General features: G+C 42.1%; 3 protein-coding genes across 5 annotated transcripts in view; 2 read left to right on the top strand and 1 right to left on the bottom strand.

Moving 5' to 3' along the window:
• Positions 1-15,771, top strand: part of LOC121694807 (zinc-binding protein A33-like) — a 221,330-nt gene extending 205,559 nt beyond the window's left edge. Inside the window, exon 6 of the mRNA XM_042075161.1 lies at positions 15,030-15,771. Within this exon, the coding sequence (XP_041931095.1) occupies positions 15,030-15,577 (548 nt within the window). The 3' untranslated portion in view covers positions 15,578-15,771. The remainder of the gene's footprint in view (positions 1-15,029) is intronic.
• Positions 15,772-16,347: 576 nt separating this feature from the next.
• Positions 16,348-19,099, bottom strand: LOC121694762 (TLR adapter interacting with SLC15A4 on the lysosome). 3 transcript variants are annotated; one of them, XM_042075099.1, is made up of 3 exons: positions 18,955-19,099; positions 18,097-18,489; positions 16,348-17,033 (listed from the first exon to the last, which is right to left on the bottom strand). In XM_042075099.1, exons 2-3 carry the CDS (start codon positions 18,479-18,481, stop codon positions 16,456-16,458), a joined length of 963 nt encoding a protein of 320 aa, XP_041931033.1. In that variant the 5' UTR covers positions 18,482-18,489; positions 18,955-19,099; the 3' UTR covers positions 16,348-16,455. The 3 variants fall into 3 exon arrangements, with proteins under 3 accessions (XP_041931033.1, XP_041931041.1, XP_041931024.1); XM_042075107.1 differs by having other exon boundaries at positions 18,097-18,486; XM_042075090.1 differs by lacking the exon at positions 18,955-19,099 and having other exon boundaries at positions 18,097-18,565.
• Positions 19,100-20,658: 1,559 nt separating this feature from the next.
• Positions 20,659-23,538, top strand: LOC121694793 (uncharacterized protein C13orf42). Its single transcript, XM_042075140.1, has 3 exons — positions 20,659-21,104; positions 22,683-22,825; positions 23,254-23,538. Exons 1-3 carry the CDS (start codon positions 20,659-20,661, stop codon positions 23,514-23,516), a joined length of 852 nt encoding a protein of 283 aa, XP_041931074.1. The 3' UTR covers positions 23,517-23,538.
• Positions 23,539-25,297: the final 1,759 nt, after the last annotated feature.

Raw genomic sequence — 25,297 nt, 5'->3', positions numbered from 1 at the left:
AGTGGGGGAGCGCGGGGCACAAAGTAACACTTTTTGGTAGACAAAGGAGGGTTCTCCGCGCTTCTGTCGTTTGGCCACAATCCGTTGCAACCAGGCCAGGACAGATATTTTAGAGAGGAGAGACGCCGGTGCAGCTCAGATGTCTTCTTAATTTTCTTTATTCTTCAGTAAAAGGTGCAGAACATTATTAAACTTTGACTAACATTTCGATGTGTCGATGTTTTTGACTAACGAACATCGAAACGTTAGTCAAAGTTTAATAATGTTCTGCACCTTTTACTAAAGAATAAAGAAAATTAAGAAGACATCTGAGCTGCACCGGCGTCTCTCCTTCTCTCTAACACGTTTTGGCTTTGGCTAAATATTTCTAAAATCATTTGAGTTTCACTAGTCACATGTTTTAACAAGCAACACTTGTTATTGAACTAATAACAGTGTGTCGAAAATTGACTTTATTTTCCATACGGAGAAATAACATATGCAGAGTCTAACCAAGGTCAATCTTGCCAAAAAAGCCCTCAAACCTGAAAACACATGAGGCAAAAGTGCAAAACATCACTAAACTAACACGCACATATTTTTGTATTGCAATCATTGTAGCCTACAGTTGTAACAGTCGTTTTAGTCCCCGGATGCGCTCATTATAAAGAACGTTTAACGTGTCCCAAAAACAGCTATCAATTAATCACCAAACGTCTTATAAACAAGTATTGCCAGGAGCAACACCTTGCAAAAAATGATAACAATAGGCCTAGGTCTTTATATGGCTCTGCTCCTGCCTAGATTCGAACTCAGAACTACCCGAAAGTTGCAGACCTGTTCTGGACATACGTGCATTAACCCACTCGACCGTCAGACAACGCTATCTGCTTCGAGTAGGCCTATTGGGTAGGACTGTAGCCTACACTGGTTGCTGTGTCATATGAATGCTGTCATTTTGTTAACATTACTGTTAAGGAGATGCTGTAGGCAAAGTCTATATTTCAACCTCGTTAGTGTAGTAAAAAAAATCAGAACTATTCACAAGGTTTCTGGGCAGCATATTTATGTTCTGTTAGCAAGCGAACTTCTCATGACTACCGACAAAGTAGCCTACTGCCAGCTGACGAAGCTCTCATTTTAAAACATTACTGAGAGACAGACACTGTACAATCAAGAAATCTTGCCACTGAATCCAAAACTATGTTTAACATTATGTACAAGGCTTAGGCTACAGTGGACTAGCATGTTGCAGGGGCTGCTAAAAACGCAGAGAAACGCACTGAAAACTCGAATGCGCCGTCTGGTTCGACCGTGGAACTCCACAGCGGACTATGCTGCCCCAAGCGGCTGCAGTTGTACTTACATTTCACCATTCACCATGATCGTGAATGAAGTGTCAATTTTTAACTGGGACCCACTGTAACCATACAAACGCGCTTCCTGCACTCATTGTTTCAAAAGGAGTCATTTTGGCTTTGTCAGAACTGAAGAGCTGTGGACGGCATGGCACGGTATGCCCAATGAAAATAAATTAACGCAACACAACACAGACCCCGCTTCTCTCGCGTCAGTCACTGACATGAACGAAACACAGAACCCGCTTCTCTCACGGCAGTCACTGACAGTAACTAAGAATAAATGCATGGGGAAAAACACTTCCCCATGACAAAGACATTGTAAAACACTGAAAGTTAATATTTTGTCACTAGCAACATACATCTGTCCTTTGTCAAATGTATTATGTTCCAAGTAGCCTATGCGTAATTCTGCTTCATAAAGTTGAACAAATACATTTGCTTATTTCACAGAAAAATATAAATAGCCAGTCTACAGTGCAGAGTTGGTAAGTTATGGTAGGCCAACTTGCAGTGAACATACAAACAGGGGAAATTATTTCTCTTGCAGCTGAGTAGCCTCAGGTGCGCACGTACATAAGGCCGAACATGCAAGCGCCAATGAATCGTGCTCTCACGACAATCGCGCCGTTAAACTTAAATAGGTTAACATCAATGTAAGTTCGCCTTCAAGCAAGGAAAACGATGATTTGAAGACATCTGTTTCGTTGGAAGGGCAAGGGGTAGCAACAGGGCAACACAGAGACAGGCCCGATGGCAGGGCTGTTATGAGAGTATTAAAATATGGGATATTCTACGGGAAAACATTAAAACGGCAAGACAGCGGGGAAAGTTAAAATACGTGATAAACACGAAAAAAGTTGGCATGCATTGTTTCGGTCCCCGTGCACAGGGATTATGTGTCATACTATTAATCACATATGATTATTTGTGAAATTGTGCAAACAGGCGCAACACATTTGAAAAGGAAGGACTGGTAGCATGCAAGCTCACGGGAAAGATTGATTTAAGAACGTTATCACAAAGTGTGTGGCTGTGGCGCGGGCGGAAGACAATTGGCAGGGGAGGGTCGTGTCTTTTTTAACAATTCTGCCGGAGGGTCATTGAACAATTTCTAGCAGGCAAGAGAGGGTCATGCAACTTCCAACTGAAGCACTCAAAATTTCTCCGGTGGCCCCTTCAATAAATACCGACCAGTCCCTAGATTGCTGCTGGGCTATATGTCTTGGTTCTGTTAACAACTCATTGTCAAACGCATAGCCTATCTCGCGGTTGCATCCATTACAAACAAACATGCAATGTGAACGTCTGGGATTGGGGAGAGCACTAAATGCTCTACTGAATAAGCACAAAGTCAAACCTTTAAATGAAAAACACTCTTTAATAATCCAAAAAAATAAACCGCTAATGAAGTAAACTTGTGACCATCAAAAATCGTTTATCGCTTGTAACTCCGTGATACCAGGACGTAACAGGAAGGCATTTGGCTGAGCAACGGAGGTTAATATGCTCCATGTTTTGTCCAAATGATGACTGTCTATCATCGTTGCACTCGGAGAAAACCGGAATGTTTCATTCGTCCCCGTTTCAATCGTCCCGGTTGTACCTACTCAAAACGCAGATAGAACCGTATTATTCTAAGGTAGCGAAATAGCGTTCAGCATGATTCATGCCCAATTAATTCCCCCTGTTAAAGTGTTCGCCTTTGTAGTTTGGTTTCGTGATAGCCTATGATAAACGGCTTATGGCCAAATATGTGAAAACGTTAAAATACAGTAGGCGATAAACCCGGAAAAAGTTGACAGTGATTTTTTCATAATCACTTTGGAGGGTCATAGAAAAATGTATTGCTGGCGAGGGAGGGTCACGTCTTTTTGGACTAATGCTCCCAAAACTCCTCCGGTAGCCCCTTAAATAAATAACGAACAGTCCCTAATGAAGTAAACTTGTGACCATCAAAAATCGTTTATCGCCTGTAACTCCGTGATAACAGGACGTAACAGGAAGGCATTTGGCTGAGCAACGGAGGTTAATACACTATATGTTGTCCAAATGATGTCTGTCTATCATCGTTGCACTCGGAGAAAACCAGAATGTTTAATTTGTCCTGCGTCTCTACGGCTGCAAACGGGATTCACTCGCAGTTAACCAAATATTTCTTTATTAGGGCAGGGCAGGCATATTTCTGGCTATTACATTATTTCTAAACCAGTCTGCTAAAGTCAAAGTCAAAGTCAAAGTCAGCTTTATTGTCAATTTCTTCACATGTTCCAGACATACAAAGAGATCGAAATTACGTTTCTCACTATCCCACGGTGAAGACAAGACATATTTTACCAATTTAGGTCCACAGACAAACATAACATTCAAGTAAACAAAAAAGTAAGTAAATAAGTAAATAAGAGGGCACATATAATAATGAAAAAATAAGAGCAGAAAAATTTGGTTGAAATTGTGCATAGACAGTCAATAAAATACTAGTGCAAAGTCAGGCCAATAAAAGGCTTGGGTAGTTCTGTTTGACCTAAGTAAGAAAGAAAGTGGCATAGTGGTGCAAGTTATGTAAGAGCAGCAGAAGCAGAAGTCTGTAGTGAAGTCTGTGTAGGGTTTTCCAGGCTCCATTTCTTTTTACGAGACACCCTGCTCACTTGAGCCATCTACCGGTTGTTTGGGTTGTTGCAGCGTCACTGGAAAAATACAAATTAAAGTCGCGTGATACCGCGTGATCCCACGCGCGGGCCGCGAGTGAAGCTGGCCAAGTCGAAGCACTGCCCACTGTATATATGTGCCCCATACATGGAATCAGAGTGCCTAATGTATGTAGTAAATGGAAAATCTTTACAGCAAAAGGCCAGCCTACCGCTACATGCATTTGGTTTGTTTCTGCCATTTATTAGTAATGATTTATACAGTTTGTTTACTACTTACTATTTACCTGAGCATTCAGTATTGTCCAATATAGCATACAGAAGGTGAGGGACATTTTGGGGGAAAAGAAGTGGTGCATTTTATCATTCAAAAAATTCTATAATCCAAGATGGCCGCCACCATATGACGTCATAATATGCAAATTAGATATAAACATTTAATCTCTACATAAACTTTGGGTCATCCTTAATATTTCTCTAATTTACAGAAAGTCTCTATCTCTTATCACTTTTAAGATATAGCCTTTTGAAATGAAGATGTCAAAATCGAACGTTTCGGGAAAAAAAACCTCTGGCGCCTAAAGGGTTCAAATCTTTCCGGTGTTGTGTGCCTTCTGGTTTCTCCACCTACTGGTTTCCTTGCGCGTGCATGCGCTGCAGAAGTTGTCAGACATTCACAAACAAGTTGTTTTAGGCGGTTTGAAGTCGCTTTTCATACGCCATGAGCGCTCGGCTACATTACAGCCACTCGGACAAAAGACATGTAAAAAATATATGTTTTGAAAACTAGCATTAAACTGGATTCGATCCCGCAAAAGCAACACACGTGTGACTCTCTCCATCCTGGTTCCCTACTCTTTGAGCCAACTAATATGTTACGCGAATCAATTAACTATTGTAGGCTACCATTAATTAATAACGTAGGCAACACCCAGGTAACATGTTGTCCAGGCTATCTGAAACAAGGGGTTGCCTCTCATCTACAACAACTGGTTACCTTGGGCTGCTACAGTTGTCAGTGCACTGTGCACAGTAGGCCTATGCTACTCTTTGTGGTTGATCAACTAAAAATAAAAGATGTGTTTGGTGATGACGTTATTGTAGGCCTAGTAGACCTAAATTCTGATGGTACGAGAAACGATCTACATAGCGCACCAGACCGCGATGTCTTCAAGGGTTGAATGAAGAGAGTTTGCAATAATTAGTGTATTTTTCAAGTCAATAAACATTCTTAATTTTCGAATGTCTTTGTCAGGGAACATCTGACTTTTAAAAAACATAGGTCTGGTAGTCACTCAGACAAGGAGTTATAAGATAAAGGCAAAACCATTTGTGTCACCTAATGCAGTTCAGTGAATTAGCAAGATACCATCAGAAGGCAACAATCATAAAGCACAGTGCGCGCTGTCTGCATGTTGTAGGCTAGATTTGCGTGAGTTCTTTCTTGCTTTACTTTTGTGAGTTGCGACCACCTAGGCTATGTTATAGATGTTCTATGAGGTACGAGTGTTTAGCTGTGTCACAAAACAATAAGCTTTGTCAGACTACTTTTAAAATGATATTCAGGGCTAGGGCTGGGATAAACGATCTAAAAAATCTAAAAATCTAGCGATTATTTTTTCGATGCATCAATTAATCTAACGATTCATTTTTTCAGTCCGATTCGATTTCGATTATCTCCCCATTAATTCACTAATAGCAACTTATACATGTTTATTTACACATCTGAATGAAAAAAACATGAATTATTTAACATTGCAATATATGTTTATTGCTCTTAAGATTCCAAAATAAAAGACTATACAAGTGCAAAGTAATGCATTCTTAGTCAGAGGTAGCATTCAATAAAGTTCAGTAGTGTATGTCTAATTGAGTGCCTGTCATTTTAAGATGTTCGTGTGGGAATCCTTGCAATTAACATTAAAACGTTCCACATACTAGACGCACCCCACCGGTAGCGCGACAATGTGACGTCACAGAAGCGCCGTAACCATTTATACTCACGTGTCGTGGTCACGACACTAGTTGCAATATTCTCCTGAACAGAGGTGTCGCTGTTGTGAAAAGATTAACGCTAACTACGTTACACAGCAGAAGAAGCTGCATTAAGAAACACTAGTAGCAGAGAATGTAAATGGGCTCTGCTATTAGCTAGCCTCTGTGATGGTACTTCAGACTTTGGTTGCTACTATTCACAACTACCACCATCATTATCATCTAGTTTCCAAGGTGTGCGCACAGGTAGATAGATAGATAGATGGATATATAGATAGATACTTTAGTCATCCCGAGGGAAATTTTAATAATTTAAACAGTTTAGTTAGCTGGCTAGCTAGCTAGCAGCTGGCTGAGTTTGTGTAATTTCCTGAAGTGGAAAGAGATTTTGTTCAGGCCTTAATAGATATCCTTTGTTTGAAAATAAATCGTTTCTATTCTTTCCTCTTAATTCCATATGTTGCAACTCTCGCTGGTAACTTTGTTAACTTATCCAGCAAACTATTAAAAATTCACGACTGTAACAAAACACTGCAACTCTCGCTTGCCCTCGAACTAGTCCATCTTCCTGTTTCCACTTTGTCGCGCTCGTCGGGAAAAAAATGAGTGGTGCGCTACCTGGCTAAAAGCCTGGCGCGCCAGCAATATCTACGTCATTTTGACATCACGGTGTCGCGCTACCGGTCGGGTGCGTCGAGTATGTAGAAGCCCTAACACAGTTAAAAGGCTGCTGATGTGTGGATGCAATTCATAACGTAGTAAGTTCAAATAACGGTTTGTACTTCTCCTTTGGACAAGCACTTTTGAGTCTTGGAAAACACTTTTCCATTTACATCGGAATTTCAGAGTCAATAACATTCAGAGTCAATAAAATGAGCCCTGCATATGAGTAACGAATAAGCAGCTGCAAGTAAGCATGCTAAACTTGACACCCAAACAGTATTCTAACGTTAGCTTTGAGATACTTGATTGCATACTGTAACTTAACTTAGTTTAGTCTCCTCAATGTACTATGTTGTGATAAGACCTTAGCAGAGTTTACTTTAACTTTAATTCAGCAGTTTTAATGCTGCAAATTTGCGCAGCATGGTCACGATGCTAAGCGGATTTAATAGCAATTTAGCCCACTGTGTTCTATGCAGTGCTTCTATGTGGCAACAACGATCCTTCAACAATCGTGAATATTTTGTTAAATGCACATGCAGAGGAGGAGCAGCGGGCTCGTTACGAGAGAGAGCGGGCGGGGCGAGGAAAGGCTGTGTGAGTAAAAGGTGCAGCTCAATGAAATTATTTTATCTTATCTAATAATTTAAATAGTAGGCCTACAACATAGAACATCAATGTGTGGTGGCCGGTTTTGATTTCGTGGTGCCCAGCCACAGATTAGTCAACGTATGGAAAACACTGAAGGTGTAAAATTGAAAATATTTAGCAGCACACGTTATGCTTGACGAATCGACGCTCATATTTTGCGTCGACGTCATCGATTACGTCGACGCGTTGTCCCAGCCCTATTCAGGGCTATATACATTTTAAACATTCGGGGCTGAAGACCCGACAAAGCCTTGCGTTAATTCCTGACACTTCCCACCTGAAGAATTTTCATACGAGAGACACTCTCATTGGTGGTTAGTATATGAAGTAGGGAATTGACAGCAACATATCCAATCACATTATGAGATGCTGAATTTAACATAAACTGCAATGTTTGATTTTAAATGAATGTAAATTTAGCCAGGACTGTAAGCTGGCACACGTGGGTGCTCGATGTTTTCAGTGGGTGCCCGAGAGACGGAGCACCCACGGTATCGGCGCCTATGACAAGCGTATCTCGCAGTTGCATCCATTACAAACAAACATGCAATGTGAACGTCTGGGATTGGTAGTCTAGTCGTGATTTCATGAACCCAGAAATGTTGAGTATCCTAAAGTTTTATTACAGAAATGTCATCTATAGGCCTGGTGGGTGGAATTCAACTTGGTTGCCTAAAGTTGCACTTTGGGCAATTTGCATAATTAGCATAAATAGGCAATTAAGGCGAGGCAGTACAGGTGAATAGGGTAAAAAATTTAAATAATAGATATCACCATGAAACTTTCTGAGTTGATTACTTATGTTAAGATGAGAAAAAAATGTATTGCATGTTTTTTATATTTTAATGTTTACATATGCAAATGAGGCCCCATCTCATTAAAAATGCTCTAATTTGCATACACAAAAAGCAGATAGTGTGATAAAGCCAGGCTCAAAATTGTTTTTCCAAGGTAAACACGTGTTCCACTAAAGTGCATTTTACTCCGGATAATTCCTTTAACCAAATATTTCTTTATTAGGGCAGGGCAGGCATATTTCTGGCTATTAAATTATTTCTAAACCAGTCTGCTAAAGTCTGTAGTGAAGTCTGTGTAGGGTTTTCCAGCTCCATTTCTTTTTACGAGACACCCTGCTCACTTGAGACCTCTGCCGGTTGTTGCAGCGTCGTTGCAGCGTCACTGGAAAAATACAAATTAAAGTCGCGTGATTCCGTGTGATCATGCGCGCCGACCGCGAGGGAAGCTGGCCAAGTCGAAGCACTGCCCACTGTATACATGTAATGTGATGCAAAGTATAGAAAGGGGATGAAATATACAGAGACAAGAAATATAGTGCAATGTACACAGTAGTATACAGTTGATTTACAGAAGGTGGTTTAGAGTAATATGAAGTATTCCTTTATTCTGAGATACATCTGAGATAGGCTACATCAATAGGCTCTCAAAACAACCCCAGGCTCACAAAACAATCCCAAACAGACATAAGGTCTTTATAGAGCAAATCCATATAGATTATTTGTCAAATAAACCAGTAAAACATAATTAGGGGATGGAATATATAACATTCACACTCATAGCTCATATTTTTTTTAAATAAATCAGTGAAAAAGTATCCTGACAAACAAGCAGCATTTTAATGCTTTGGTCATATTTCATAATTTCTTCTGTAGGTTACCTGATAGCCCAGTTTGAGAGGCGCAAGACGCGTGACATTATTTATTTTTGTAGCCAATCACTGCTGTCATTTTATTTTATTGATTTGATCTCAGTCATAGAAGCTAAATTCGAAGGCAGGCCACAGGTAAAATCCAACGAACCGCATTCACCCCGCATGTCAATAGTTGAATAGCCCTCTCCTAGTGCTTTTGAGATATTGCCACTACTCCAACACTGAAAGGCACTGTTAGAATGCTTGGATCAAGCCATAGTCCGGCAGCCAAATGCCATAATTTAGGTGAACCTGGTTTTGTGGGTTAAAGTTTTTTTTTTTGCTGTTTCTTGTTGCCAAGGGGTAACTCAATAAGATTAGAGAGGGTGCCCGGTGATATCCCTTGAGCAATTCTCGATATTCAGCCTTTCTTGTTCAATGTGTTGAATATAAGGCGAGGCACTACAGGTGAATAGGGTAAAAAAAATGAACTAGCACATATCACTATGAAACTTCCCCAGTTGATTACTTACATTAATATGAAAAAAAAAAATGTATTGCACGTTTTCTGTAATTTAATGTTTAAATATGCAAATTAGGCATGATCTAATTAAATATGTGCTGATTTGCATAAAAAAGCTAAATCTGAACATTGGATAAAGCCAGGTTCAAAATTACTTTTTCATTGTGTTGACATATTAGATGAAAAGTATTTGACACAGGGAATTATGGATATCTCTTAGTTATTCAGTAAGTCAGAAAATACTGCCAATAGCCTTAAAAAAAACTATTTTCGCTATTAACTATGTTCTTAGGAATAACATTTCATAAATCAGGCTAGGAATAATATATCAACAAACCCCTCTGTAAAAGCCATCTGAATATGGTAGGTATAAGACTGGAAAGTTTGGTGTATGTAAGTGCTTCTGAAGTGCAGATTTCATTCTCAGAGTGGGTGAGGAAACTCATCCAAGTGCTAGCATCTCTCACTAGCACGTCAGGTGTTGGGAGGGAGGTTTACTTACTACACAGCTATGTACTAACTACTACAGCTATGTACTTACTACTAACTGCTAACTACTTTTAGCCTGCACTGCCCTCTTTTAGCTGATGTACTTTATCTCTGTTCTAGTGTCCATAAAATATACATTTATTTTTTATTCTTTATCGCAGTAGTAGTCTATGCTCAGAGCCTAACCTCGTCATTCAAAAAAAGAATATTCATTTTTAAGTATTGATCCATAGACATGCATTAAAATACTAAGGCCTAATAATACACACAGGTCAGTCTGACTAATTAAAAACAAAATTATTTAAAAAAAATTCCAGGCTTGATTTTTGATTCCACTCAACTGAAATATTTCAATTCCCATCCCTATAGTTGACATAGTGTGTATATATATACTTGGATATTAAAGTGAGTTTTTAGTTTGGTACAGAGTTCACATTCATGGAGCCTGAAACCGAGGAATGCTACTTCAGTTGGAAATTCAACTGCTATTTGAAGAAGGATTCATTGATTCGTTACTGAGCCCAACCAGTCTATCAGAAAATGTCAAACTTGCACCAGACTCCATTTTGGAGATGATCAGATGTGGCTGCAAGAGTGAAACCCCTTGTAGCTCTAAGATGCAGTTTCCAGGTTAATGGTGTGCCCTGGACAATGTACTGTAGGATGTTTAAGAACAAATGAGCCAGAACTGCTCAAAACTAATACTAGAGGAAATGTGTACATGTATGTGTTCTGAATTATTACAGGAGATATCTGAAATTATTAATTCATTATTTGACATAGAAAAGGGTTAAATTTTCCCAATTTGAATGCATGAAGTATTGTCTGAAAACTATCACATGGCAAACTGTTTTTAGTACATTCTATTTGAGTTGATTTGCTTTTGATATGTGTACTCACCTTGAAATGAGAGGTATTACCTTTTTTTTTTTCATGATTTCGGCACATAGGGCTTTAGGGGTTAATATATGAAATTGCCCATGGGATATCACTGGGCACCTTCCTAAATATTAAAGAGCCACCCCAATCAATAAGTCTAAGCAAAAATAAATGAATAAATAACTGACAAAGCCAGGTCTGACCCCATGACTACTACTGGCGTTATCTGAAATACAGAAATGCATTAATTGGTATAGAAAAGGGTTAAATTGTCCAAATTTGAACGCATGCAGTATTGTCTGAATAACTATCACACAGAACACTGTATTTTAGTAAATTTTAGTTTTTTTTTTTAGTTGATTTGCATTTGATATGAGTAGGCCTACTCACCTTGAAATTAGAGGTATTTCCTATTTTGTTTTTCTTAATTTTGGAACATTGGGCTTTTTTCATATTTAAACATTAAATTACAGAAAACTTGTAATACATTTTTTTTTTCTTCATATTAATGTAAGTTATCAACTGGGGAAGTTTCATAGTGATATCTGCTAGTTACATTTTTTACCCTATTCACCTGAAGAGTCTCGCCTTATATTCAGCACATTGAACAAGAAAGGGTTAATATATGAAATTGCTCAAGGGATATCACTGGGCACCCTCCTAAATCTTAGAGCTACCCCTAGTCTACAAGATTCTGCAAAAAAAAAAAAACTTTAACTGACAAAACCAGGTCTGACCCCATGGCTGCCGGACTACCAGGTTCAGCATAGCGTATGCCACTGTCTGCTCACGTTGCTGACCGGACCAGGGCAAGCACACTTTCGCAGTTCCTGCCGGAAATGCAGTCTAGTGGTTATAGTTATCGTTCTTGATGTGAACAGCCTTTTACAATGTACCATTTAATAATTACAGTGCATGAAAATCAGGGCTCCGAACCGGTTCAAGGAACGAAAACGAAAACCGTAAACGAACGGAATTTTACGGAATTTTACGAGGAGCGGAAACGAAAACAAAATGGTCTTCAACTGTTCCGGAACAGAAACGTTATTCTGAAATCCACAAAACCGGTTAATAACGTTTTTTTTTTCGTTCTCTATATATTTTATAAAATTTCAAAATTACAAAAGCATATCCTATGTCAGGGAGACTATTTCCGGTTGTGCAAAAAACAAGCCCACATCTACACTGTTAATGTGAGCTAACAAGCCGCTATGTAGCCAACTACTGTAGGCAAACAGCCTAATAATTTGATTTCTGCAGTTTGAAAAAAAAAAAAAAAGAATAAATGGACCTTTGGTCCAAATGTGTATATTTTGTCTTGCTGTTGTAATGTAACCTATCCGTCTGGCACTTCGGATCTTAGGCCAGCTCGTAGCGTAGGCTACTGAAACTGATTTGGAAATTGTTTGTAGCCTATGCGTAATAGCCTATTTTGCCTGTCCACGCCTTGTCGTTTTAAAGTCGGAATTATAGCCTATTCTATGTAGAAGAGTTAAACGGGAAATTTGAGATAGGCCTTGTCAGCAACAGACAGGTTCGTTTATAAACAGGGTTGGATAATCCATATGGATAAAACTTAGGCTACAACCAGGATTCCGCCTGTGATGTATTATTTTTGGGCATAGCTACGGTATAGGCTAAATCAAGGGGAAATAATGAGTATGTCTATTCTAAGGTAAAGTCCACAAAAATAGACTTGATAGGCCCGTCAAACACTGCCAGAACTTTAAGAACGAACGATATGTTGGTGGCGGAACGCATGCAAGAACGAAAACGTTAAACATAGGCCTACCTGAACCGTTCGGAATGGAACGTTTTGAAAAATAATTTCGTTTTCAAGCCCTGATGAAAATGCACTGTACTGTTCTTCCTAGGCAACTTCAACTTATTATTATTCCGCTTACCACTTTTTCCGTACGCAATTTCTCTTGAACTTAACTTTAACTTAACTTTAACTTAGAAACTTCGTTCAAACTTTGTAACGTAGGTCTTCAAACGGACCAAGCTGCTATGTCTTTTCAACTTTGAAACGTTTATACTTTTTAAACTATTAAAGAAAAACTTTTTAAAAATCCCCATAGACTTAACATTGTGATTGTGACATCACAATACGGCTATTAAGCAATTAGAATCCTATGCCAGGTGTTCAGGCCACCTGCAGCCTCAGGCTTTAAGCATACAATCTGGGTCAATTAAGACTACACATCCTATTCAACTGTTTCTTCTGCCCAAAACTGTTTCAAAATAAAAGTCCTCACTACAATAATCCACTGTTAAACAATTTAACCCATTAAACTACTGAACTTTTTACATTCAACTTTTAAACGGTTTACTTTTAAACTATCATTGAACTATCTATCTATTAAACTAGCTGTCTATCAACAACTTTTAACTTGTCATCAACTATGTCAACACTTGTCATCAACTATGACTCCTACCCACTGTAGCTAGTTAGCATAGTTAGCATAGTTAACATTTTTAGCAAAACTGCTAGAAAACATTAGCTAAGTTAGCTAAGTAGAATGGTTAGCATAGTTAACATGGTTAGCAGGTTAGCATTGTTAACATTTTTAGCAAAACTATTAGAAAACATTAGCTAAGTTAGCTTAGTAGCATGGTTAGCATGTTGGCATTGCTAACATTATTAACATTTTAAACAAAACTGCTAGAAAACATTAGCTAAGTTAGCTAAGTCAAATGGTTAGCATAGTTAGCATGTTAGCATGGTTATCAGGTTAGCATTGTTAACATTTTTAGCAAAACTGTTAGAAAACATTAGCTAAGTTAGCTTAGTAGCATAGCCTAGTTAGCAGTTAACAGTTTTAGTAAAACTGTTAGAAAACATTAGATAAGTTAGCTAGTTAGCATGTTAGCATTTTAGCAAAACTGCTAGAAAACATTAGTTAAGTTAGCTAAGTAGCATGGTTAACATTGTTACCATAGTTAAAATTGTTAGCATAAGTGCTAGCAAACACTAGAGCCATTCCAACTTTTAGTTATCGTCAAATATCTACCTATACACAGCCATTAAACTATTTGAATATCAACATTCATTAAACTTTCAGTCTGTCAACAACTTTTAAACTATTTACATTCAACTTTTAAACAGTCTACTCTTAAACTATCTATCTACTAAACTAGCTGTCTATCAACAACTTTTAAACTATCTACATTCAACGGTCTACTTTTAAACTATCAACTTTTATTAAGCTATGCAACCACCATGTCTATCCTAGCATCACCGTAGTAACCATCTTTGTATTATCTATTTTAACTATACATGATATTTTACATCATAACTTTTCCATTTCCATGCACTGGTAATTCCTTGGAATTGCATTTCTAGTTAATCTTCTAATTGTGCTTTTCAAGACAGTTGTGCATAATGTAATGGCCAACTCGTTCCCAAACCCAAACATAAAGAGGGACACAGACAACAAGGTTCAAAGCAAATAATACTTTATTGAATTAAAGTAAAACAGTGTTACCACATAGAAAACGTTTAGGGGGAAATTACAGGATGTGGTGGGGTGCGAGTGTGGATGCAATGTAGGCGTCAGTAGGTCAGACAGACTAAACGAGTAGACCAAGAAAACAGAGACATAGAAAGATATGGAATAAGGGAGAGTGCAAAGTGCAAGAGGATCAAAACAGGTGCTTGCATGAAAGAAGAAAAGTGCCTAATGGGAAAGAGAGGACACGAGCTGCACCTGGTGACACCCGGTGCACTTAATGAGCCTGTCCCAATCCAACCCTGCCCGTGCACTGACATGGGATGACCTGAGGAGTGCACAGGTGGTCGTAACAATTAATATGTACGTAACAATTAATATGTACGTAATACGTAACAATTAATCAATTAGAGGTGCAGATGAGCAGGCCAAGCTGATGAGGACGCCATGTACTCGTCACAACATGTCTACCCTGCTGCCTTAGCCTGGTTAGCATGGGTACCTGGTTAGTATGGGTACTGCTGCCTTAGCATGGGTACTGCTGCCTGCGGTTTATAGGTGATTTGTACTGTCTTTGCTGTTTTTGTCCTGTTGTTGCTTTTTTTTTTTTCTTTTTTATCAAGACTCCTGTGGCCCAGGGCCACAATGGAAATTTTTTATGTATTTATTCTCTGTGCTGCTGAGTCCTATGGGCTTTTGAAAATCATAAAATAAACTCAATCCGTCAATTTGTTCTCTCTGCAGCTCCTGTGACTCTGGATCCCAACACTGCACAACCAGAACTCATCCTGTCTGAGGATCTGACCAGTGTGATATGGGGTGAGGGGAAACAGCAGCTTCCTGATAACCCAGAGAGATTTGATTTCTATCCTAATGTCCTGGCATCAGAGGGCTTTGACTCTGGGACTCACTGCTGGGATGTGGATGTCAGGGATGTCATGGACTGGACTGTAGGAGTGGTGGAAGAGCCCCTCGAGAGGAAGGGAGGCTCACCCTCTAAGACTGGACACTGTTCTGTGGAATGTCGGTTTGGTACAGAATACGCAGCCTATTCTCCCACACAGGATCACCCTCACCGTGATATAGAGCAGACGCCACAGAGGATCAGAGTGCAGCTGGACTGTGACCGAGGAACGGTGGCATTCTCTGACCCTGATAATAACACACACCTGTACACTCTCACACACATGTTCACTAAGAGAGTGTTTCCGTACTTTCAGTCTCTCTGTAATATCTCTCCTCTGGTTATCTTACCAATGCAGGCCTCAGTGAGAGTAGAGCAGCTTAGCTAGAGCAACCTGTTCCATGATGCCAAGAGCTCCTATGAGTCTATGGCTCTGATGTGCAGGCTTTGCGTTCTTATTTCATACATTCTCAGTTGCTTCATTACCATGTTCAGTCCTCAGTAAGCGTGAATCGGCTCAGTTAGAGCTACTGACAGTGTCTCGGTCTCAAACAGAGAACAAATAAACTTCCTTCAAGTTATAACATGACTGATTTTATTTAATCTATTTTTTTTAAATGATCAAAATTCTTCCCACAGAGGTAACTTTCGTCATGTTTTACATAAAAGCTACTAGCATGATCTATACATACTTGCGTACTTACTGTATATACACATTCATACATGGACACATGATGGCATGTAAAGATTTAACATTAGTTAGCGTTCATTAATTTATTCACCTAGATGACAGTGCTTGTACACAGTGCTGTCATCCTTAAGCTACTGGACATGTTGTCCACACACTGTATCAGTGGAGTGGTCCTGTCACTGTGTGTCTGACCACATTGCTCCATTCTCCAGGCATTCATCCTGCTCATCAATCTGAGTCATGATGCCAAGAACTCCAATGAGCGTATCAGTCTGATGTGCAGGCTTGGTGTGCTGATTTCCTACATTCACATCACTACCAAAGCACAGAGTGACCTTTAACGCTGGTGCTGACCACCCCCCCCCCCCCCACACACACACACACACACTCTAATGCATTAGTGGGGTTCTGCAGTATTGGGGTTCTGCTCTCTCCCTCTCTCTCTCTCCAATGTTAGTGGGGTTCTGCTCTCTCCAATGTTAGTGGGGTTCTGCAGTATTGGGGTTCTGCTCTCTCTCTAATGTTAATGGGGTTCTGCTCTCTCCAATGATAGTGGGGTTCTGCTCTCTCCAATGTTAGTGGGGTTCTGCAGTATTGGGGTTCTGCTCTCTCTCTAATGTTAGTGGGGTTCTGCTCTCTCCAATGTTAGTGGGGTTCTGCAGTATTGGGGTTCTGCTCTCTCTCTCCACGGCGTTACTGGACATCTGCAGCAGCGGGGTGCTGATCTCGCTGGACTGCTGGCTGCTGGCCACCCTCAGCAGGCAGCTCATGACCAGGTCCTTGGCGCGCGCGGCCTCCAGGTTGTGGTCGCGCCGTTGCAGCTGCAGTGTGATCTGGTCCAGGCTGCTCTGCAGCAGCTCGGAGGCCAGCACGGGCCGCGGGCCCAGACGGTCCTGCTGCTGTGGTGGTGCCGGGCCGGGCCCCTGGGCCAGGTGCTGCCGGTACAGTTCCAGCAGCTTCTGCTCCAGGTAGCGGTTCAGCTGCGAGTTGGACAGCGGACGCCCCTCCGGCGCCAGCAGGGACGGACGCTCCCGGGCGCCCAGAGCGGCGCCGTCCTCGTCCTTGTTCTCTTCCTCCCCCTCCTCCTGCTCGACCCAGCAGGACAGCAGCGGCTCAGGTTCGGGGTCCTTACAGAGTCTGGCCTGCAGATCGCCTGCGTACATTTACATTTATTCATTTAGCTGACACTTTTATCCACAGCGGATTACAAATGAGGACAGACACTTAGGCGGGGATCACATTGGCCAACGGCAAGCGGTTGTTCTCTAGGGTTCAGCAGCGGACCGGTGGCAGCGCTAGCGTAACGCTAGCGTTGGACAAGCTCAGTGTTGGTTCAACTTTCAAACCCAACTTAGTTCAACTTTCAAAGCGCAACGGGAGCGTATTCAATTGTCAGTTTAGGCAAACAGTTTGTGTTTCTTAGGAATGAGATAGAACTTATTATGGTCTGAGCGTTGCGTTCCGCTTGCCGCTGGCTAATGTGATCCCTGCCTTAAGCTCCACCGCAAATTGAGTCCCTAAGCTGATGATATATGGGGGTCAGGGAAACCTAAGCTGATGATATATGGGGGTCAGGGAAACCTTTGGAGCAGTGTTGCTGGGCAGCATCCCTGAGTATCGCTGTTCTAGCATGTTTCTAGAGAATTCATCAGTTGACAAGTTATCATAATCAACTAATCAGAACATGTGGAACTAATAATGTGGTTGCCCAGCAACATAGCTGAAAAAGTTGCCTCATGTATCACCACTTCAGAGTTAGCCTAACAATAAATATTTACTGGCCAGCAGAACACCTACACTTTTATCCACATAGATTAACACTTGTATATCCACATACAGTGACACTTGTATATCCACATACACTGACACATTTATATCCACACACACTGACACTTTTATATCCACACACACTGACACTTTTGTCCGCATACACTGATACATTTATCCATATACGCTGACACTTGATACATTTATCCATATACGCTGACACTTGATACATTTATCCATATACGCTGACACTTTTGTCCACATACTCTGACACATTTATCCATATACGCTGACACTTTTGTCCACATACTCTGACACATTTATCCATATACACTGACACTTTTATATCCACTGACACATTTATCCAGAGCAAGTTACACATTTAGGATGGACCTCCAAGCAGTACAGTGCCAAAGCAGAGTAGCCATAAGTAGGTTAGAGATGCATACCGCCTGCGTCGGCTGCCACCCCAGTGTCCAGCAGCAGCACCTGGTCGCCGGCGATGTGGAGGTCGCTGTAGTGCTGGCAGATGCTGTGGCAGGACGGGGGCACCAGGAAGGGCTCGGCGGGCGCCGCGGTGCCCGGGGACGAGGCTACCCGCCCGGGGACGTCCACGCCAGGGGAGATGAGTCGTCCGGACCAGCCGTCCAGCGGCCGCCAGGGGCTGGTGCCAGGTTGCCGTGGAGATGAGGGGACGTGCGTGAGGAGGCGTGGCAGGGGGGCGGGAATGCTTGAGGAGGTTGCCGTGGTTTCAGGCGTGTTTTTGTAAGCGTCGGACGGGGGGTCCCAGTCCTGGCAGAAAGCCACAGTCCACAGCCGGCTCTCACAGAGCATGCTGACTACTGGCACACATACACAACACATGGCAACACACACACATACAGTAAACACACGCACACACATAAACATGTCAATACACACGCACATAAACACACACGCACACACATAAACATGTCAATACACACGCACGCACACACACCACACACAAATAAACATGGTAATACACAAGCACACATGCACACACATGAACAAACAGCAACACTCACAACACACATTAACACATGGCAACACGCACACACACATATTACAATATTACATGACAAACGCCTATACCTAGAGATTAAAAAGACCCACGCATATTGTGTGTACACACAAATGTTTATGTGTATGTTTACACACATATGTAAACGCATTTCCCATGGGATAAATAAAGTATCTATCTATCTATCTATCCATGCATTCATCTATCTATGAGATCTTCAGCACATTAACAGTTTAGAGGTTTTCAGAGGTTAAGGAGGACTCACCAGAGGAGGGTGACTACTTCACTGGATCAGCACAGAGGTCTTCAGCACATCTGAAAAGTGTGTGTGTGTGTGTGAGAGCCTCTGTGTGAGTGTGTGTGAGAGAAAGGAAAGTCTTGTGGTCCACTGAAGGAGAACCTTGTATTTATATAGAACAGAGGGGAGAAGTGAGAGACAGGTGTGCGTGTGTGTGTGTGAAAGAGTGTGAGTGAGTGAGTGTTTCCCCATCTGTGGTTTTAATCGAACATGGAAAGTCCATCATTTTTATGCAAATGTGCCACAGTTTTATGGCACTTGTAAATGTTTCTGTCCAGGAGCCGGCATAAACAGTCTGTGTATATGTAGTGTGTGTGTGTATGTGTATATGTATTGTGTGTGTGTGTGTGTATATGTATTGTGTGTGTGTGTGTGTACTGTGTATGTGTGTGTGTGAGAGAGAGTGTGCTGCAGAAAGCCATGTACATGGCAGTGTTTCTGTGCAGCAACACTGGGTTATCTCAGCCTAACTAATCTCACTAATTAAATCAGTCTAAGAAAGGCAACCCAGAGTCTTAATCATTCAGCACATTTAATAATAGCCATTGTGACTGGTCAATAGCAGCCTATTTATTAACCAGTCTAGTCTATCACAAAAGCCTTACATCAGGTTCCCTTCAATTCATCCAATAGGCTTGCTGGAAATAATCCCAAACTGTACTTTCTTTGATGAAAAGTTCATTTCTGTTCATCTGGTTTGAGCCACAGTTACAGGACAGGTTATTAGACAGGACCATGCAGTTTTTCTCTTTGGTGTATTTCTCAAAACAATTAGGGCACACCGACCGCACAATATAGTGGATTACCTGAAAAAGCGCATAACTTGCTCAAAATGCTTATTTATGTCAAAAGTATTCATGTTAATCAATGTGCCATCAGAATCATATGAACTATATGTGCTGTATACTTTTACAGTATTGTTCGTACTGTAGTACGCCAGTTTTTGCCATGTAATTAATTGTCATACAATTCATTGTTTCACAGTACAGCAGTTCTTTCTAAAAAAAGGTAATAGAAAAGTAGCTCAGAAAAGTGTAATAGTTTTTAATTTCAACATCTTTGTTACTCATGTGTAATGCAATACGTTAAATTACTTTTCAACTGGTTCAATGAATTTGTTTGCTTTACTTGATCATTTATTAAGTAGGGGACGTGGTCGGCGTCACAATAGAATTGTCCTCCGGACGGGGTCCGTGACGACTGGAGCGGCCTGCAGTCGGACACCTGAGAGCCCGTGACTCAACCGCGCCGAAGCGGGCAGCTCGGATTTCCAGTTGCCATAGCGCTGACAGTCCACACTGAAACGGTCAGACACAGACGGAGGGATTATGGCTGGGACAGGTTTAGGGATCCGTTGTTGCCCTTTGCTGGACTAAAGGATGATTCAGGACCGTGGACAAGGCTCCCCATTTGCCATGTAGAAACTATTTTCTTGTCACCATGAGCTATGGAAGGCTCTGTAGGTTTGTAGATTACAGTCTTGATCTGTAGCTGTAGTTGGCTACAATCTGTCTCTGTAGTAGGTTATAGTCTAGCTCTGTAGCTGGTTACAGCCTGTCTTTGTAGTAGATTGAAGCCTGGCTTTGTATAGTTGGCTACAGTCTGGTATCTCATGTGGATCCTACTCATATTCGACCGTTTCTGTGGAATGTGACGGCGCCCGAGGAAGCCATGTTCAGGAAGATAAACGCCGTGTTCCGGCCCAATCACGGCCACCGAGGCCGCGAGGACGACTACCACAGCGCCTGCACGGTCAAGCTGGTGCGCAGCACGTCTATGCTGGTGGTAGGAGAGGCCCGCGGCGGCAGAGCAAGCCGGACGCAGCGTGAGCTGGACGCCACACTGAAGCGCAGCAAGAGCTCGGTGACCCTGGAGTCCACCAGCACCAGCACCACCAGCACCACGACGGCGCTGTTCTACTACCACACCCAGCAGGACCAGATCTGGCTCTACTCACAGAACCAGGACTGCCTGCAGTACCTGCAGGAGCTGGTGGCCCTGAGGCGGCAGTACACCCAGAGCATCATGAACATCCAGAACGCGGAGCGGAGGAACTCACTGGCGTCGGAGGCCAAGAAGAAGGCCGCTCCACAACCACCACGGGCCAAAGCCGCTCCGCAACCACCACGGGCCAAAGCCTGTCAGGTAGGAACCCACAGCCAAAGCCTCTCAAGTAGGAACCCACGGGCCAAAGTCTCTCAAGTAGGAACCCACAGCCAAAGCCTGTCAGGTAGGCCTGCAGTGCCAAAGCCCAAAGGTGGTAATCTGCTGGCTTAAGACAGGCACGTCACATTTACAGCCTAAAACGTAAAGCCATATAACGGCCTTCTTCAAGTAGTTCTGATTTAACTATCTGTTTGTGAGGTCTTCACAGAGTAGGTATCACAGTTATTGATTACAGTGCTTTCAAAGCCATGGTTAGTTATAGAGATAGTTATGAATTTATTACTAATCTATTTTCATTTGGCTGGATCAGGCAGGCACGTCACATTTACACCCTAGTGCAGTGGTCCCCAAACTACGGCCCGCCACCTCATTTTGGGTGGCCCCCCAAAACATGTCCGTGGTATATAGCATCTGGCCCGCATAGGAGTACGACATCGTCAAACTATAACATCCGTAATTTCCCCCATTCATTCTCTATGGCGGGTCTTAACAGTACACGTGTAATACTCTTTTTGTCCACTGGTGGTTGTCTTGGCGCTGTTTCGCGTTTACCATCGAAAACGGAATGAAATGTAGGCCTACCTGCAAACAATGTAAGAGGCCTATGGTGACTGCATCAGTGCTCAAAGTATTCTAAAAGTTTATCAATTCATTGTTAATAACTAACTAACTTCTATTCAAGTAATATTTCTGGGACTTCCTGGGATAACTATTTCTATTTTTTATTCACTCGGTCAAATGTTCATCCAAATTCACAATTCACAAAGTTCTCATCAGGTGAGTGAAAGTTAGAATGGTGGTCATTCCAGATGTTTTTGCCAGCACTTCATAAAACTCTTTTCTAGTTTGAGAACTTTAAATTATTTGTAGGATATTGCTTGTTCACAACTTGAGCTGTGTATGCAAAGACACAGAGTTCAGAGTTCATTTTAAATAAGATATACTTTTGGGACTCCCTGCTAATACTTTTGGGAATGCTAAAGTCTTTTTATTAGTATTCATTTCATTTCATTTCATTTGAGCTACATTTTACACTGATATGGCATGATGGCAATATAAACACAGCTAACAATGGTATTAAATTGCAGTAGCCTATGATTAAATGTAATGGAATATTCAACTAAGGTAGATTGTTGTTGTTCACAGCACTAAGCTATTTATGGTTACTGATATACTCCGAGTCTCTGGCCCTCTCTTAGTGCCAGGCATAGTGAGCTGGCCCTCAGAAGAAAAAGTTTGGGGACCACTGCCCTAGTGGGATAAACAAAACCACTTACAGCCATATATAGCCTTCTCTTATAAATATCTTCTCATATAGCCTTCTCCAACAAAATCTGGTTTAACTTTATGTTTATAAGCTTTTCACATTGTAGGTGTTGCGCTTATATTCTACAATGATGAGACAGCCACAGACATAGAGTTAGTTATTGTTTGATGTGTTATTTATGATATTTATGATAATTATTGATGATTATTGTTTGTGTTATTAACGCATGTGCATCGCTCTCTGGCTTGGGTTGTTGTCAGAGTGCGAGAGCTGAGCCCACCGCTCCTCCGATTCCTAACGAAGAGGACACGCTCCAATTCTTGGACTCCGTCATAGCCAGCTGTGATCCGGAGCCCAGACGCAAGCCCAACATGGACGACGGCCACGCGGATGTGGACTTTGTCGGTAGGCCATGTGTGTGTAGTTGTATGTGTGAGTGGGGTGGGGTGCGTGTGTGTGTGTGTGGGTGGGTGGGGTGTGTGTGTGTGTGTGTGTGTGTGTGTGCGTGTGTATGTGAGTGGGGTGTGTCTGTGTGTGTGTGTGTCTGTGCTAGGGGAATGGGGTGGCTTGTGTCATTGCAAAACCTTTACATTTAAGTTCAGACTTGGCTGAGTGTGTATCCTTACTGTATGTCAGGAAAGCTATATGGAGAATAGCTTAGTTTCTGAAGGTGTATAAAAGTAGACTTCTAGACTTCTATATACTTAGTTTCTCCTCCAGTCTCTCTCTCTCACCATGTCTGTTTCTTTCTCCCTCTCTCTTTCGCCCTCCCTCAATCTCTCCATCCATCCCTCCATCTCTCCCTCCTTATCTCCCTCTCTCTCTCCCCTTAGTGGCTACCAGCACCAGTGAGCATGACCTCCACTCTAACTGGGTTATGCGAGACCCGCGTCGGTTCTCCATGGATGAGTCCCGGCTGCGTCACCCAGAGCCCAAACTGGAGCCAGGGCCGAACCCCCCCACTGGCAGGCGCAAGGGCCAGAGTGGTACCGCCAGCGGCCGCCGACTCCAACGAAACCCCATACACCTGCCCAAGGTGGTGGAGAGCGCCTTTCAGACACTCCGCTTCAAACCCAAACTCAAGAAGAAGGACTAAGCCTTTCAGACACCCCGATTGAAACCCAAACTCAAGAAGAAGGACTAAGCCTTTCAGACACCCGATTTAAACCCATCTGGATCTGTGAGAAAGAATTTGTCTGTTTTGTGTTTAACATTTCCACCCTTCAGGTCTTCATGTGGTCTCATATGAGCATAAGAGGGCTGATTATCATAGGGAGAGACCCTCAGAGGCGATGGGCTAGCATGGGGTGGATAAGTGGAGGCTAACAGACTAGCAGACTGGACAATGGGACTGGATATGTTTGAAAAGGAGAATGACTACATGACTATATTCGTTGTGACATGTCATTTGAATGGAGAAGGGGATAGGTTTTTTTAAACCTATTTGACATGGATATATCAAGTGAAACTCATTTTTTTGCCTTTGATTTAATTTGTACATTATTTTTTAACAAAAATCTAGAGATCATATAAAAGATAATAACAGATTATTTCTGGGGGAAACCTAATGGAACTTAACTCATAACCCAATAGAAATAAGTCAGTAGATGTGGTAACCCAATAGAAATAAGTCAGTAGATGTGGTAACCCAATAGAAAAAAGCTTTTTTGACAAACCTTAGATGGACAGAGCTTTGTCCCTGACCACCCCCCACCCCTGTTCTGGTCACCGTGGGAACCCTTGTTTTGGGAACTTGTGTTGCTCCTCCTCATGAATGATCAAGCGTTTGGAGAACTCGAGCCCCGACTCCCGAAACTCACTTGGGCTCGACATGTGGACTCCCATGAGCTCTGATGACACACTAGACCTAGACATCATCGAGTCCCCTTCCTCACCTCCACACTAGACACACTAAACACACCTAGACACACCTAGACACACTAGACACACTAGACACACCTAGACACACCTAGACACACTAGACACACTAGACACACCTAGACACACTAGACACACACTAGACACACTAGCCATCACCTAGACACACTAGACACACCTAGACACACTAGACACACTAGACACACACCTAGACACACTAGACACACTAGACACACACTAGACACACTAGCCATCACCTAGACACACCTAGACACACTAGACACACTAGACACACACTAGACACACTAGCCATCACCTAGACACACCTAGACACACCTAGACACACACTAGACACACTAGCCACACTAGACACACTAGCCATCACCTAGACACACTAGACACACTAGACACACTAGCCATCACCTAGACACACTAGCCATCACCTAGACACACTAGACACACCTAGACACACTAGACACACCTAGACACACCTAGACACACTAGACACACCTAGACACACTAGAGACACTAGACACACTAGACACACCTAGACACACTAGACACACCCTAGACACACTAGCATCACCTAGACACACTAGACACACCTAGACACACTAGACACACCCTAGACACACTAGCCATCACCTAGACACACTAGACACACTAGACACACTAGACACACCTAGACACACTAGACACACTAGACACACACTAGACACACACTAGACACACACTAGACACACTAGACACACCTAGACACACTAGACACACCTAGACACACCCTAGACACACTAGCCATCACCTAGACACACTAGACACACCTAGACACACTAGACACACTAGACACACTAGACACACTAGAGACACTAGACACACTAGGCACACTAGACACACTAGACACACCTAGACACACTAGACACACTAGACACACACTAGCCATCACCTAGACACACTAGACACACCTAGACACACTAGACACACTAGGCACACTAGACACAC

This window comes from Alosa sapidissima, chromosome 2 (assembly GCF_018492685.1).
Source record: "Alosa sapidissima isolate fAloSap1 chromosome 2, fAloSap1.pri, whole genome shotgun sequence".
In the NCBI taxonomy this organism is placed as follows: Eukaryota; Metazoa; Chordata; class Actinopteri; order Clupeiformes; family Clupeidae; genus Alosa; species Alosa sapidissima.
Note: the sequence above shows the minus strand (reverse complement) of the source record. Positions and strands in the feature narration are given on the sequence as shown.